The 17255-nt window shown below is 43.3% G+C and overlaps 3 protein-coding genes and 1 pseudogene across 3 annotated transcripts in view; all 4 read right to left on the reverse strand.

The window, feature by feature from the left end:
* Positions 1-15750, reverse strand: part of LOC118632737 (interferon-induced protein with tetratricopeptide repeats 5) — a 57862-nt gene extending 42112 nt beyond the window's left edge. Inside the window, exon 1 of the mRNA XM_036265952.1 lies at positions 15693-15750. Within this exon, the coding sequence (XP_036121845.1) occupies positions 15693-15697 (5 nt within the window). The 5' untranslated portion in view covers positions 15698-15750. The remainder of the gene's footprint in view (positions 1-15692) is intronic.
* The window catches only part of LOC118632739 (interferon-induced protein with tetratricopeptide repeats 1-like), a 41714-nt gene extending 25963 nt beyond the window's left edge, over positions 1-15751 (reverse strand). Inside the window, exon 1 of the mRNA XM_036265955.1 lies at positions 15693-15751. Within this exon, the coding sequence (XP_036121848.1) occupies positions 15693-15697 (5 nt within the window). The 5' untranslated portion in view covers positions 15698-15751. The remainder of the gene's footprint in view (positions 1-15692) is intronic.
* LOC118632738 (interferon-induced protein with tetratricopeptide repeats 1-like) lies at positions 159-15785 on the reverse strand. Its single transcript, XM_036265953.1, is given in 2 exon segments — positions 159-1869; positions 15693-15785. Coding segments are annotated over 2 exon segments (1410 nt in total). The 5' UTR covers positions 15698-15785; the 3' UTR covers positions 159-464.
* LOC118632740 lies at positions 3513-15392 on the reverse strand (annotated as a pseudogene).
* Positions 15786-17255: the final 1470 nt, after the last annotated feature.

Consider the following 17255-nt stretch of genomic DNA (forward strand, 5'->3'; position numbering starts at 1 on the left):
TAAACTTTTGTTTGGTTTTCTCTTGTTGGTCTGTCTTTTCTTAGTCTAATTTATGAGGCCCCAGTCAAGAAACCTAAGAGGGGTAGAGAGAAAGAATTTTTCTTACATCACCATAATATGTTTGGTTTCTAGCACTGAAGACTATGTGTTGATCAAATGAATGAATCGTTTTACTTCATGCAAGTGCAGTGTTTTATTTGCTACAAATTTACTTAACAAACTGTTATTTCTATTATATAACATTCACAGAGAAATGGTTTATGTCTCTCTTCCTCTCTCACACACACAGAGACACATATATTCTGTTTCATTGTTTTCTGAATACAAGTAATATTTTTATCAGTTTTGAGTAATTGTTCAAAAATTACATGTTTCTGAAAGCAGCAAGCAGAAATGATGATTAGTATACATTAAGGTAAAATGGGCCATATTTCAGCACCTAAGGGACATGTCCCACACACTTCTCACTCATTAGCCAGCCTCAGGGCCTGCTCATAATACTCCAGGGCTTTGTTCATTTCTCCTTTCAGTTTGTAGATGAACCCAAGGATGCTCAAGCTTTCTATGTCCTCTGCATTTCTTTGATGTTTCTTTAAAACTAATTTCTCCAAACAAGTGATACTTCTATCTCTTACTACTGTTGGCTTTTCAATTTTTATTGCTTTCAAATAATAGATCATTGCACTGACTTCAGATTTTCTTTGAAATTCCTGATATCGACCGTGGTGGAGATATAACTTTTGCAGTTTTTCATCTTCAAGTGGTGTCATGCGGAACACTTTTTGATAAAGATCATCAGTTTTTGCGTAGTCGCCTGCTTCTATGTACATATCTGCTAAGTGTATATAAGCAATGTCAAATGTTGGCTTTTGTTCCAGAGCAAATTCAAAATGAGATATGGCTAATCTGGTTGTTTTGTTGATGTTTTCTCTGTCCCGTCCTCTAGGCTGCCAATTTGCTGTTTTCTTTATTTGAATAACTTTTGCTCTATAGCAAAGCCCTATCTAGTGATGCAAGAAGGCAGAGGAGGGTGTTGCCCGCAAAGCGGTTTTTAAGAGCCGAAGAGCTTTATCTATAGAACCTTTTCTTCGATAAAACTTGGCCGCATATCATAAGACATAGGTCTGTGAAGATGTGTCGGTCAGTGCTTTTTCAATGTACTTTTCTCCCTCAGCTTCTCGATTGAAATCCTGCAGCTTCAAGGCAAGGAGAGCCTTAATATATGCATCTTCTGGATTTAGCCTGACGGCCCGTTCTAGGGGCTGCAGACAATATGCCTCATCGACCTGTGATGTTTTGGTAAAGCCATCCAGACGATACATAACAATTGCATAGCCAGTGTTGAATTCAGGGTTTTCAGGGTCCACTTCCAGAGCCTTCTCAAAGCAGGCTTTAGCCCGTTCATAATTCTTTCCTCCACATTTCAGCAAGGCCCATCCTTCCTCACTGTCCATCTCTGGACTCTCCATTGTGTAGCAGGAGGGACTGGCAAACTTCTTGCAAGTGGCCTCCACCTTGTCCAGGTAAATCTGGGCGTCTGGCAGTCTGCCCATGTGGTAGTACAGCCAGGCATAGTTGCCCCAGTTGACCAAACTGCTCACATCTGACTGGTCGGTATGTTCTGTCTGGATTAGGTCTTCAGCTTCTTTCAAACACTCCAGGGCTTCCTTATTCTGACCTTTCAGGTGTTTCACATAGGCCAGTAGGTTGTGTATTCCCACATTGAATTTTGTGTCTAGGAAATCAATCTCTTCGAAGACCCTGTTTTCTGAATCACGCAGTTCAATGTCTTTAATCTGCAACTTCCACGTAAAGTGACATCTCAGTTGAACAAGTCTGTCTTCAATGAGATTCTCATTTGATTTATCACTGTAAAAATAGACAAAACTTATTTACAGTTTTTCAGAAGCATTTGATCCAATGGAAATAAAGCCAGAACTTTGAGTAGTCAAATATTACGCCCAAGTGTTTCTGATTCATTCTCTGGTCTCCGCTCAGGGCTCTACGATTGTGTCATTAGGACAGAGAGCAAGTTGACATTAAAACCTTGGGAAAATGCTAACCACTTCATGGTTCCAACATGAAGATGATTCAGAAGCAATCTAAAAAGAGATTACTTCTCATGTCAAATAATTTCAAAATCACCCTCCACACCGCGAAACTCTTTTCTCCTGACCCTTCTCAACATTGCAGTGCACCACTAATGCTGCCTGAAGGCATACGGAGCGAGGGTGGCTTCCTTACACCTGTTCAGTATTTCCAACCTATAAACACAATTGATTGGGTTCTCTCACTTTGCGGGAAGGATTCTGAGCAAAATATGCGAGCCAAATATGGTTTTGAATGACGGGTTTCACAAATACTTAAGCTAGGGTGGAGAATGTAGTTCTATCCTGACACATATACCTGAATTAACTTAACCGATTCCAGAGAGATTGAAAAATGGGTGGACCCACCTCATAGTGAGGAACCTACTGCACAGGCACAGGTCAGAAGTGGGGGGATGGGTGAACATGGCATCAGGTCAGATGGGCCAGTGCAAGAAAGTAGTAAGTCAGTGGAATTCAGTGACCCTGATGTCATGCAGCATAGTTATTATGAACAGGTATTCAAAATCTCAGTAATTACCGTGAGCATTAGCTACCCATGGGGAAGAGAGAATAGCAATGAGCCGGTGGGACAAGAGGTTTTCTTTCCATTATTTAATCCTCCTGAAGTTCTGTTCCCTCTCCAAGAATACGAGAGGAGAGAAATAAATATCTCTAATACTTGAAAATGTCATCCACACATTCTATGTAGTTATATCGCATCAATGTCTTCAACCAATTACCTCTATTCCACACTTAACATGTCTTCCACCCATCAGTCCCAAGGAAAGACCCCAGAGGGGACCCTTATGAACTTTTTTTGTATTCCAATGGAGAGCAATTTTTATATAAATTTTACCATTCTGACTCACAATATCTAACTATAATCTAATCACAAAACAGACTATGAAACACCGCCTTTGGAAAATAAAGGGAGAGATAACAAATCCAGGTGAGCAGAGGGTTCTCAGGCCCTGCTGCCTCTGTGAACACAGCTGGCAGTTCGGCATCGCTCTCTCATCTCCCTAAACTCCCCACACTGCCGAGCCATCTCCCCGGGCCTCGAGGTGACATCCTGATCGGAATTTGTTCTTGCTTAAAGGCATAACTGAGTGAATGACCACTCAAGTGAGGACATGCAGTGACCTTCCTTTTCACTACCTATCTGTGGCCAAAATGTATTTTCCAATGAAGTGTGTGTGTGAGTGCGTGTGTGTGCGTACGCGCATCGTGTTGGAGTGAGATGAAGAGTGAGTAAAATAAATATTGTTGTTGTTTTTTAATATTTTTTTCTTTATTGACTTTGGAGAGAGAGGAAGGGAGAGGGAGAAAGAGATAGAAACATTGATGAGAGAGAACATCGATTGGCTGCCTTCTGCGTGACCCCCACTGGGGATTGGGCCCACAACCTGGGCATATTTCCTGACTGGGAATTGAACTGGGGAACTCTTGGTGCATGGGTTCATGCTCAACTACTGAGCCACACTGGCCAGGTGGCTGATAGGCTTTTTATAACAGAATGCAGACTATCTCAGAGATGCAGGTGATGGTACTCCTGAGGCCTCTGAGAGGCACGGATAGAGGCTCAAGGAAAAACATCCACCCAAGACAATGGGTATGGGAGTCCAGGAGATTGTCAGCAAGTCCTGGAGATGACAGCCTGCAGCACTAATTGCTGCGGGTTCTGCACGTGACAGTTAGCCCAACAAGGTTCAACCGTAGAGACAAGCTCTGGTCAACAGTTCTGGGATGGCTGTTCGTTCACCTATCACCTTGACCAACAGAAGAGCGCTGGTCATTTTGGGGTAGGAGTAGCAATTACTTGCCAGGCACTGGTACTCTGTGTCTTCTGTGGGGTTATCTTTGAATACTGTGGGCTCATTTGAGTCTATGATGTGACTCTCCAAAATGTCACTTGCTTTTAAAAGGTGATAAGAAATAGGCGAGGTTCCATTTATGGATTGGCAATTGACTTCTATGGTCTGTCCCTCTATCATCTCAGACTTGGAGTCATAAAAAATCCTGGGTTCGGAAAGTATTTCACACACAGTTATCTGGACTGTGTTGCTTTTCTTGAACACCTTGCCAATGCCTGCGCCGCAGGTGTATACCCCACTGTCCCATTCTGAGGCTCTCTTGGTGAAAGTATTTTTTTTTTTGGTACATGCCCCTAGTGGGAACCGAACCCAGGACTCTCTGGTCCGCAGGCCGACATTCTAACTGCTGAGCCAAACCGGCCAGGGCTTGGTGAAAGTATTATTCCGTGACACAATCATGTCTCCCTTCTGGATGGTGAAGTTGTCTGCAGTTGCTCCTGAGGTGGCACACCACAGGTGCAGGCTATCACCCTGGTCCAGACCAGTGGCAGAAGATTCCAGCTTCGGTTTGGAAAAAAGCTCTGTTATGTTGACCACGATGCTGCTGACCTTGGACATCTGGCTGGTGTAGTTGCCACTGTGCTCCACGGTGGCCATCGCTGAATAGGTGGCCGCATTGCCCTGCCTGCTGTGCGCCACAATCCCCTTGTCCTTCTGGATTATGATTTCCGGAAATGCCAGGGCCATGGGTGCCACTTGAATGGTGCAATTAATGTGCATCTGAGTACCTTCTGAGATCGGCCCCTCAGGGTAGATACAGAACTTGGGACTGGAAAAAGATTCCCTCATGGTGACCATCGCTCCTGGTGGTTTCCAAGGTCTCCAGGTGTGTCACAGAAACGGTGCTGGCTGTATACAGGAAATAGAGCACACGTTCCTGCTCCTGGCTGTGGATTCTAGCACCACAGTATCCTGGTTCGGAGAAGATCTTTTTATTTTTGACTTGATCTCTTTTGTTTCTAGGTTGACTTTTTTTTTATTGTGAAATGTACTGGGCCCTTTTCCTCTGGGACAGAACAATTCATCATCACGACCCCACCTTCTATCACCTCCTTCTTGCCAGCATCACTCTGGGAGGGGGCGCTCCTCTCACCAACACCTCGTGCTCCAGTGTGGTTTCACCTTGTGGTTCAGAATCACAGTGCATTTGTATGTCCCTGAATCGTAGACCCAGACTTGGGGGATGATATAACTCTGTGATCTCTGTGGAGGAGACATTGAGAAACAGCACATCATCCTTATAGAACAGCACCCAGTGCTGAGGCTTAACATGAGACTTGGTGCTGATGTCCACGCTGCACCGCAGGGTCAGGTTCTCCCTGTTTCACACCTCCTGGTTTGGCAGGATTACCATGTTGATGCTGTTGATGGTGAAAGAGTTTTCTTGAGCCTCAAGGCTTGAACAGAGCAGAAGTGTCAGCAGGGCTCCTGGCCACATCTTGCCTGTAGTGAACCCCATCTGAATCCTAAAAGCCAGACTTCAGCCAGTCAGTTCTGCTTTTGGGCCCTGCTCCTAAGGCAGAAGGTGCGTCCCATGCACTGCAGGTGAGGAACTGCTCAGTCTCCATGTGGCTTCTTCTCTAATTCTGTAGTTGTAGGACTTCCATTCAGCTCGATTTCAGGCAGTTCTGGAGGATGGTTGTTCTGTAGTTCAGTTGTAATTTTGGTGTGGTTGTGGGAGGAGGGGAGACCGCGTTTACCTATGCCGCCATCTTGACCGGAAGTCAAATCAATATTGTTTTTAAGAATGCTCACTGAAAATACTCACCACCAGCAAAAGACATGGAATCAGGAGAGCTTTCAATCCAAATGCTCCCCTCGGCTCACTTCAGTCCATGGTCTGATGAGGACAGATATTGTTCCGGGAAGATCATTAACACAGACATGGCCTGAGGAGCTGCTAGAATATTTATGGAGGAGCCATCTGGGTTTTCTTTTTTAAACTAATTTTTTAAAAATTTAATTAACATAGTGTTATATTAGTTTCAGGTGTGAAACAGTGACTCAACGTTTACATACCTTACAAAGTGATCACTACAAAAAGTCCTGTAATCATCTGTCACCATCCATAGTTTTTACGATGTTATTGACTCTGTTCCCTATGCTCTACACTATTACCCATGACTTAAACATGCAGCCCAGTTCTGCATCTCTGCCCAGCCAGAGCCTTTGTGAGATGGAGAGAGAGGCCCTCCTTCTTCTGGGTGATCTAATCTGGGCCAGAGTAACATGTGCTGCTGGGTGGAAATTATACCGGATTTCAGCCCTCACTGGGACTGCAGACATTCAAGTGCACACAGCTTTACAGGGCTGCCCTGAAACCTGCTAGCAGAGGGTTATTGTTCTTTCTTACAGATGGTTGTTCATCACCATGTGTCATCTTTTACCTTCTTCTTGGCTTGGGCCCTGGAAAGACTAGGGAGTAGACTGTCAGCACAGAGGCCTCTCCACTCTACAATAGGAATGCTGAGGAACTAATGTCTTCCTGTAATGTAGTGAGTACACAGAATGTACTGTTATTAGCAGTATAAGTATGATGATCCTATTAGAAGTATGTGAATGTGTGTGGTGACCTAACCCCTCATGTATGTAGTAGATACACATTTTAATGTGGGTTTTATCCAGAGACCCCCTTAGGCTGCCTTAGGTTAGGAGGTTCTACAAACATAACTACAGGTCACTGCAAATCCTCTTGGAGAGCCTTGCTCCTTGGGCTGGGGGAAAGATGCAGACATTGCTAACATCATTGTATGACCAGCAGTCCATTATATTCAAAAGAGAGAGTTGGAGACTCTTGTGGTGAACTCCATCGCAATCCCTCCCTTGTGATCTCTTCGTGGGACAAGTATAGCTGTGTGTTGGAGAAGGAATCCTGAAGGAGGGGCCCCTTTTTCTGGAAGCTCTTCCTCTCCCACTGACTGCAGTGGCAGATGGGATGACAAGCAGGTGAGAATACTTTCGAACAGAAAATATCTTCTGCAGTTTGCCAGTTCTAACCAAACCAGGAAAGAAAGTGATGTGTCCTCTTTGGAACAAACACATCACAACCCTGATAAGATTTCTTCTCTTCTAACATCCAATAGAGTGGCTGAATGGCCTCTCAAATTCGAGCTGGAATCATGACCACCTGGAAGATTTATAACACACAGATTGAGGTTCCCTTTCCCTCCCACCCCCACCCCAAGTTTGAATCAGTAGGTCTAGAGTGAGGCCTGAAAATATGATTTTATTTTTTATCCTCACCAGAGAACATTTTTGCATTTATCTTCAGACAGAGCAGGAGGGAGAGAGGGGGGAAGAGAGAGAGAGAAACATTGATGTGAGAGAGACACATCGAGTGGTTGCCACCCACACGACCTCAACCAGGGCCAGGGACAAACTGCAATCGAGGTACATTCCCTTAGCAGGAACCAAAGCTGGGTCTCTCTGGACTGCGGGCTGACGCTCTAACCACTGAGCCAAACCAGCCAGGGCTGAAAATGTGCATTTTTAACAAATTCCCAGGGGATGTGAATGCTCCTGGTCAGGGGACTACACTTTAAGAGCAGTTGATTTAGTGAAAAGCAAATTTCATAGTCATCACAATTGCCGTTTCATAGTAATCACGAGACTTGGAATCAAAAAGAACGGGAAAATAGCCATTGTAAAAACAGCTTCTTCTCTGTCCCACCTGGATTTTATCTATGTTACCTGAAAGGATCTAGATGCTGTCTTCCTCTAGGCCTCTCTGTCGTCTGGGAAACTGTCACTGCATTTACAGAGTGCTACAGAAATGACCACTTTGGAATTAAGATAGCTTTCTCATTGATTCTCGTAAGAGCACTGTGGCCCGAGTAAGCTCTGTAATGGGACAGTTAGAAATATACCACTGTGTATATATTGTCCCACCTCTCTGGACCTACCTTCCTACATTCTTCCCTGTGCTGTGTGCTCATGGACCGTATGAATTTCATTAATGGGACCTCTTTAAGTTTTGACTTCCTTTTGGGTTAAGCCCACTGGGAGGAGTCAGCCAGAAGTTACAGCTCAGAAGGTGAAAGTCATGGTGTTAATTCCTAAATTCCCACTGTGCCAGGCTTTGGGTTATCAGTGGTTGAGTTTTTCACCAAAGGCCTTTTGAGAAGCCCTTCACCTACAGAAACAGCTGAGGGTCTCAACAGGTCTGGTGACTGCTCACCCATCCTTTTGCCTAGAGTCACCCCTGTTGGGAGGCCCTGGGTCCAGCACCATTATCTTCTGCTGATTTTCCACTCCTTTTTTTTTTTAATTTTTATTTTCACCTGAGGACATTTTTCCATTTTTTGTACAGACAGAGTGGGAGGCAGAGAGAGGAAGAGAGAGAGAGGGAAACATCGATGTGAAAGGGACACATCGAGTGGCTGCCACCCGCACGACCAACCAGGGCTGGGGACAAACTGCAACCGAGGTACATGCCCTTAGCGGGAACCGAACCCGGGTCTCTCCGGACCGCAGGTGGACGCTCTAACTGCTGAGCCAAACTGGCCAGGGCGACTCCACTCCTTTTTTTTTTAATTTTTTAAAATTAATTTATTTATTTTTGTTCAGATGTTTCTCCTCTTCCCCCCTCCCCACTCCCTGCCTTATCCCCAGCTTTGTTGTCCATGTCCATTGTTCATGCACAACTGCATATAAGTTCTGTTGTTTATCTCTCCCCCACCACACGCTCTTCTAGGGATTGTCAGTCTTTACCCCACTTCCACATCTCTGGGACTACTCCATTCCTCAGACTGTTATGTTCATTATAGTCCACAGATAAGTGAGATCATATGATACTTGTCTTTCTCTGTTTGGCTTGTTTCACTTAGTAGAATACTCTCCAGGTCCCTCCATGTCATCTAAAAGGATAAGAGATCTTTCTTTTTTACAACTGCATAGTACTCCATTGTGTATATGTACCACAGCCTTTTTATTTATTTATTTTTTTTATCATCACCTGAGGACATTTTCTGATAGTTTGTTCAGATTGGGAGGGAGAGAGAGAGAGAAACATTGACATGAAAAGGACACATGGAGTGGTTGCCACCCACATGACCCAGGGCCGGGGACAAACTGCAACTGAGGTACGTGCCCTTAGTGGAAACCGAACCCGGGTCTCTCCAGACCTCAGGCCGACGCTCTAACCGCTGAGCCAAACCGGCCAGGGCTACCACAGCTTTTTTATCCATTTGTCTACTGATGGACATTTGGGCTGTTTTCAGAACTTAGCTATTGTAAATAGTGTTGCTATGAACATAGGGGTACATATATTCTTTCTGATTGGTGTTTCAGGCCTCGTAGGGTGTATTCCTACAAGTGGGATCACTGGGTCAAATCGAAGTTCAATTTTTATTTTTTAAGGTAACACTATATTGTTTTCCATAGTGGCTGCACCATTCTGCAATCCCACCAGCAATGTACTAGAGTCCCCTTTTCTCCAAACCCTCGCCAACACTTGTTGTTTGATGATTTGTTGATGGTGGCCATTTTGACAGGTGTGAGGTGACACCTCATTGTTGTTTTAATTTGCATCTCTCTGATGATTAGTGATGTTGAGCATTTCTTCATATGTCTCTTAGCCATTTGTACGTCCTGTTTGGAGAGGTGACTATTTAGTTACTCTGCCCATTTTTTAATTGGGTGTTTGTCTTCCTTTTGTTGAGTTGTATGAGCATTCTATATATTTTGGAAATTAACCCTTTATCTGATGTATCATTGGCAATGATGCTCTCCCATACAGTGGGTTGCCTTTCCATTTTAATGATTGTATCTTTTGCTGTGCAGAAGCTTTTGAGTTTGATGTAGTCCAATGTGTTTATTTTCTCCTTTGTTTCTGTTGCCTTAGGTGGATGTATCAGTAAAAATTCTGCTGCATATGATGTCTGAAATTTTGTTGCCTACATTTTGTTCTAGGATTTTTATGGATTCATGAGTCACATTTAATTCTTTTATCCATTTTGAGTTTATTCTTGTGTATGGTGTAAGTTGATAGTCTAGTTTCATTTTTTTTGCATGTAGCTGTCCAATTTTCCCAACACCATTTATTTTACTTTTTTAATTTATTTTTTATTTATCCTCACCCGAGGACATTTTTCCATTTTTTGTTCAGATAGAGTGGGAAGGGGGGAGAGAGAGAGAGAGAGAGAGAGAGAGAGAGAGAGAGAGAGAGAAACATTGATGTGAAATGTGAAAGGGACACATCGAGTGGCTGCCACCTGCATGACCAACCAGGATCGGGGACAAAATGCAACCGAGGCATGCGCCTTTAGTGGGAACCAAACCCGAGTCTCTCTGGACCGCAGGCTGACGCTCTAACTGCTGAGCAAAACTGGCCAGGGCCCAACACTATTTATTAAAGAGGCTGTCTTTACTCCACTGTATGCTATTGCCACCTTTGTCAAATATTAATTGAGCATATTGCCTTGGGTCCATTTCTGGGTTCTCTGTCCTGTTCCACTGGTCTATGTGCATGTTCTTGTGCCAGTACCAGGCTGTTTTGATTACAGTAGCTTTGTAGTATAACCTGAAATCTGGTAATGTGATCCCTCCAACTTTGTTTCTTTTTCAAGATTTCTGTGGCTATTCTAGGTCTTTTTTGGTTCCATATGAACTTTTGAAGTATTTGTTCTAGTTCTGTAAAGTATGTCGTTAGTATTTTGATGGGGATTGCATTGAATCTATAGATTGCTTTGGATAGTATGGACATTTTAATGATGTTAATTCTTCCAATCCATGAACAAGGTATGTGTTTTCACTTTTTATATCTTCCTCTATTTCTTTTTTCAATGACCTGTTGTTTTCTGAAAATAGGTCTTTTATTTCTTTGGTTAAGTTTATTCCTAAATGTCTTAATTTTTTTGCTGCTATGATAAATGGGATTGTTTTTTTAGTTTCTCTTTCTGTGAGTTCATCATTGGTGTATAAGAATGCCATTGAGCCCTGGCCGGTTTGGCTCAGCGGTTAGAGCGTCGGCCTGCGGTCCTGAGAGACCCGGGTTCGATTCCCGCTAAGGGCACATACCTCGGTTGCAGTTTGTCTCCAGCCTTGGTCGGTTGTGCGGGTGGCAGCCACTCGATGTGTTCCTTTCACATCGATGTTTCTCTCTCTCTCTCTGTTCCTCTCTCTCCCTCCCACTCTACCTGAACAAAAAATGGAAAAATGTCCTCGGGTGAGGATAAAAAAAAAAAAAAAAGAATGCCATCGATTTCTTGACGTTAATTTTGTATCCTGCTACTTTGCCAAATTCATTTATTAAGTCTAGTAGATTTTTGATGGAGCCTTTGGGGTTTTCTACATATAGCATCATGTCATCTGTGAATAATGACAGTTTCACTTCCTCCTTTCCAATTTGGATCCCTTTTATTTTTCCTTCCTGTCCGATTGCTGTGGCTAAGACTTCCAGTACTATGTTTAATAAGAGTGCCAAAAGTGGGCACCCTTATCTTCTTCCTGTTCTTAAGGGAAATGCTTTTAATTTTTGCCCATTGAGTATGATGTTGGCTATAGGTCTTTCATATATGGCCTTTATTATGTCAAGATATGATCCCTCTATTCCCACACTGCTGAGCGTTTTTATCAGAAATGGGTTCTGGATTTGGTCGAATGCTTTTTCAGCGTCTATTGATATGATTATGTAATTTTTATCTTTCATTTTGTTTATGTGATGTATCACATTTATTAATTTGTGACTATTGTACCAGCTTTGCATCCCTGGGAGGAATCCCACTTAGTCATGGTGAATACTTTTTTTGATGTATTGCTGGATTCAATTTGCAAGTATTTTGTTCAGGATTTTGGCATCTATGTTCATCAGGGATATTGGTGTGTAGTTTTCTTTCCTTGTAGTGTTTTTTTCTGGTTTTAGAATTAGAATTATGCTGGCCTCATTAAACGAGTTTGGAAGTCTTCCTTCTTCTTGAATTTTTTGAAATAGTTTGAGGAGAATGGGTATTAGTTCTTCTTTGAATGTTCGGTAAAATTCCCCCGTGAAGCCTTCCGGGCCTGAGCTTTTGTTTGCTGGGAGAGTCTTAATTACATCTTCAATTTCTTTTGTTGTTATTGGTCTGTTCAAGTTTTCTATTTCTTTCCAGTACAGTTTTTGGACACTATGTTTTTCTAGAAATTTGTCCATTTCACTTAGATTGTCAAATTTGTTGCCGCGTGATTGTTCATAATATTTGTTGACTATTCTTTGTATTTCTGTGGTGTCAGTTATTATTGGTCCTGTTTCATTTCTGATTTTGTATATTTGGGTCGCTCTCTTTGTTTCTTGGTGAGTCTAGCTAAGGGTCCATCAATTTTGTTTATCTTTTCAAAGAACCAGCTCTTTGTTTTATTGATCCTTTAAATTGTTTTTTTGGTCTCTATGTCATTTATTTCTGCTCTGATCTATACTATTTCCTTCCTTCTACTTGCTCTGGGGTTTTCTTTTTGTTTGCTTTCTAGTTCTTTAAGTTGTGAGGTTAGATAGTCTATTAGAACTATTTCTTGCTTCTTGATGTAGGCCTGTAGTGCTATGAACTTCCCTCTCAGAACTGCTTTCACTGCATCCCATTGATTTTGTGGCGTTGTGTGTTCATTTTTATTGGTTTTCCAGGAATTTTTAAATTTCTTCCTTGATCTCCATGGTAACCCATTCATTGTTCTATAACATGCTATTTAGCCTCCATGTGTTCAAATGTCTTTGCATGTTCTTGTTGCAATTGATTTCTAGTTGCATGCCATTGTAATCTGAGAAGATGCTTGATACTTAAATCTTCTTGAACTTATAGAGACTTAGTTTGTGCCCTAACATGTGGTCGGTCTTTGAGAATGTTCCATGTGCACTTGAGAAGAATGTGAATTCTGTAGTTTTGGGGTGTAATTCTCTGTAGACATCTATTAAATCCATTTGGTCTAGTGCTTCATTTAGAGTCTGTGTTTCCTTGTTAATTTTTTGTCTAGAAAATCTATCCAGTGATGTCAGCGGGGTATTGAAGTCCCCTGCTGTGATTGTATTGCTGTTGATTTCTCCTTTGAAGTCCTCCAAAAGATATTTAATATATGTTGGTGCTCCTGTATTGGGTGCATATGTTTACCAAGGTTATATCTTCCTGTTGGATAGATCCTTTCAATATTATGTAGTGGCCTTCCTTGTCTCTAGTTATGGTCTTCATTTTGAAATTGATTTTATCAGATATGAATATTGCTACCCCAGTTTTTTTTGCTTTCCATTTGCTTGAAAGATTTTTTTCCATCCCTTCACTTTCAGCCTATGTGAGTCTTTTGTTGTGAAGTGAGTCTCTTGTAAACAACATATATGTGAGTCATACTTTCTTATCCAGTCAGCTACTCTGTGTCTTTTTATTAGAGCATTCAAACCATTCACATTTAAGGTGATTATTGATATTTACTTATTTATTGCCATTTAGTGTGATTCTATTTTTGTTTCTATTTCTTCTACTAATTACAGCAGTCCTTTTAGCATATCTTGCAGCGCTGGTTTAGTGTTAATATATTCCCTTAGCCTTTTTTTGTCTGGGAAGCTCTTTATTTGACCTTCTATTTTGAATGATAGCCTTGCTGGAAGGAATAGTCTTAGATTCAGATTCTTGTTTTTCATGACCTTGATTATTTCATGCCACTCCCTTCTGGCCTGTAGTGTTTCTGTTGAGAAGTCAGCTGAGAGCATAATGGGGATTCCTTTGTAGGTAACCTGTTGCTTATCTCTTGCTCACTTTAAAATTTTCTTTGTTGTTTCCAGTCAAGATGGCGGCGTAGGTAAACGCGGTATCGCATCCTCCCACAACCACACCAAAGTTAAAACTAAACTACAGAACAACCATTATTCAAAACTGCCTGAAATTGAGCTGAATGGAAGTCCTACAACTACAGAATTAAAGAAGCTGTATTGGGACTGGTAGGAGGGGCGGAGGCGGAAGGGCTGGTCCCACACCCATGTGTGGCAGATAAAAATCAGGAGGACACCTTGGCTGGGAAGGTCCTCCTCAAAGACTGAGGGGTCCCCATCCCACACGAGATGTCCCGCTCAGGGTTCCAGTGCCAGGAAGAGAAGTCCCCATAACTTCTGGCTGGAAAAACTAGCGAGAACTAAGGCTAAGGGAGGCTGAAACGGCTGGAGCCCCAGTCAGCTCCTTAAAGGGCCCGCACATGGACTTATCCTCTCCCTCTAAGCTTGGAGGGGAGGCAGCTTGAGGGGCACCAGAAACATACAAGGAAGAACTGAGCTGTTTAGCACTGAAGCGAGGGCTGGAAAGGGGGCTTTCTCTGGGACAAACATGCTGTTAGAGGCCTTTGTTCCTTTGGTGAGCCCTTCCCTGGGGCAGCAGACAGCTGCCATATCTGGGATTCCAGCAACCTGGCTCACACTGGTAGCCCTGCCCTGGTGATTCCCTGAGGCCCCGCCCTGCCCCACCCAACTTTCAGGCCCATCCAAGTTGTCGTCAGTTGCTTAACCATAGGACTGGCCTGTCTTGGATCCTGCTTCAGGTTTTCCTAAGTTCTTTCAAACAAGCAGCATCTGGTCTCAGCTAGCCCCATACCTCTTGTTAAGTAATACACAGAAACAAACACAGGGAGGCAGCAAAATGAGGAGACAAAGAAACAGGTCCCAAATGAAAGAACAGAACAAAACCCCAAGAAAAGAACAAAGTGAAATGGAGATAAGCAACCTAACAGATGCTGAGTTCAAAATACTGCTTATAAGGATGCTCAGTGAACTTAGTGAGGGCCTCAAGAGCATAAAAAAGGACCAGTCAGAAATGATGGAAGCACAGTCAGAAATGAAGGAGGCATTAACTGAAATAAAGAATAATTTACACAGATTCAATAGTAGAGTACATAAATCCAAGAAGCAAACCATTGATTTGGAATATAAGGAAGAAAAAACACCCAATCAGAACAGCAAGAATAAAAAGAATCCAAAAAACAGGATAGTGTAAGGAGCCTCTGGCACACTTCAAGCGTGCCAACATTCGCATCTTGGGGATGCCACAAGGAAAAGTTAAAGAACAATAAATTAAAAATCTGTTTGAAACAATAATGGCAGAAAACTTTCCTAACTTGGTGAAGGAAACAGACATACAAGTCCAGGAAGCACAGAGTGTCCCAAACAAGATGAACCCCAAGAGGCTACTATGGGGAATGGTGCTGGGCTCCGGGCTATCTGTGGCTTCCCCAACCAGCACCTTGGGAGCTCTACCACTGTGCACCAGTCTGTGTTGACACAGTGTCTACTGGTCCGATGGTGCCTGGTGCGCTGGTGGCTCAGGTTGCTGGGCCCTAGCTGCTCCCACTGCCTCCTCCCAGGGAAGATCTGGGCTCTTCCAAAATGGTGGGACCTCCCCGCAGTGCAGGGAGAAGTGCCCTGAAGGGCCGCTTACCGTGGTAGCCGGCTGCTCCGTCCACAGCACAGGAACCTTCTGCTCCACGGCTCTGCACTGCCAGGGTTTGGTCGTCCACCTTCATGTCCACTCACACTCTCTCACACACTCGCTCACTCTCTCACACACTCACCCTCCCTCCGGTCCTGCCTGCTGCCCTCTTTCCACTCCTTCTTAAAAGGCCCTCTTATTTAACTCTCCTCAGTTACCAGGTAACGGGTGCTTGTCAGAGTCAGAAGTGTGAATGAATCTGCTCCTTTAGCAGGAGGCCTAATAACTGGCCCTTAAGGAAAGTTTTGGAATTTCAAATAGCACAGAAACAAGATCAACAAAGCAGAAAAAGTCTGTACCTCATGGCGCCACAGATAGCAAGAGCAGGTTCTGGTGGGGAAGAGGCTGCTCTGAAACTTGGACCACAGAGTTCTAAGGCTTCTAAGGTAAACAAGGTGTTTATATATGGGAGATGCACCTAGCCGATTTGGCACACCCTGAAGGCCCAATAGAATTGGCAGGTCTCCATCTTGGTGAAGATGCAACTCAGAGAGGGCTATCTCTGCTTGATTACAGTACATGCTCGGCTTTGGCAATTGAGAGGCTGTTACTGAGAAGCAGTTTTGATATGCAAATTCCCTACAGGGGTCAGTGTGGCCTAGGGCACAGAGGACACCTGGACCTTATGATGACTTCAGTGTTGTGGAAAGATGGATAGCGGACGGAGATGTAGGTTTTTGTACAACATGTCAAATTCTTGTCTAATTTGTAACTATCAACAAAGTACCCAGTGATGTGATTCCAGGAAGATTTGCAATGGACTAGGGTCAGTGGCTTATGCCTAAGGAAATAATCCAGAGAGCCACTGTTAATTTGTGGGTATTCAGAGGTGCCTCATGTCGTGACTCTGACTCTGCAGCTGCTGAGGTGGGGTGCTCTGCTGGAAGCTTCGCCCAGGGCAACCTTGATAATCCCACCTTGGGTCTCAAGGCAGGGAGCCTGGCAGCAGACATCCAGCCTTTCCCAAGGGGGCACCCACTGTGTACGGGAGAAGAGATTTTAAGTGGGAGGGGTCACTTCCAGCTAGCTATCCCTTACTAGTCCTGTTCAGATGGAAAGCTGTTAGCAGGCTAATTGAGTTTTCAGGTGAAAATGCATCTCTTCTGCAAGGCATCAGTGCTACCCCTACTCTGAAAGAAAGGAATGGAAATGTAAACAAATTCTGAAATGAATGTCAGCAGGGCTGTTTGCACTCACAGCAGTATTGCTTTGGATTTTTTTGTGCATAAAATCATCGCTTAGTGACTGTGAGTCAGAGAAACAGAGCAAGTGTTTACCACGTGATCACTATGCACTTGGCAGCAGTTCTGCTTCTGTGGGACTCTGGCTCAGCCGATTAGACATTCAGAATCTTGTCCAGTGTGTCTTTGGCATAAACAGAGCCATGAACCACACAGGACAGGGCAGAGAAAAGGAGGGAGGAAACAGCCAACTTAGTGTGGAAATGTGTCTCTGTGTGTGTTTACAAATAGAAAAGAACAATGGAAACTAGAGAGAGAAAAAATGATTTTTAATAGATAGAGTTCCTGCCCAAAGAAATGAAACTTGAGCACTGAACTATGAGTTCAACATCAGAATTCAAGGACCAGCTCCGTGTTTGACTGATAAGCTGGGAGAATTTGATTGAATGTCAGCTCGGTTAGTTGCCTTATCAGTTAAATCGATAGGTTGGCCTTGGACAGTAATTGCAACCCTGACTGCAAACTAGACAATTCCCTGTGAAACTTGAAATATATATATGCCTGAGCTAATCTGAGTGCAATGAATCAGAATCTCTGGGAGTGAGGCCCAAATATCAGAATTATCAGTAATCAACAACAACAACATTGAAAAATACACCAAGGTAATTTTAAGCCATGTGC

The sequence above is a fragment of the Molossus molossus genome, unplaced genomic scaffold (genome assembly GCF_014108415.1).
Source record: "Molossus molossus isolate mMolMol1 unplaced genomic scaffold, mMolMol1.p scaffold_m16_p_17, whole genome shotgun sequence".
Taxonomy (NCBI): Eukaryota; Metazoa; Chordata; class Mammalia; order Chiroptera; family Molossidae; genus Molossus; species Molossus molossus.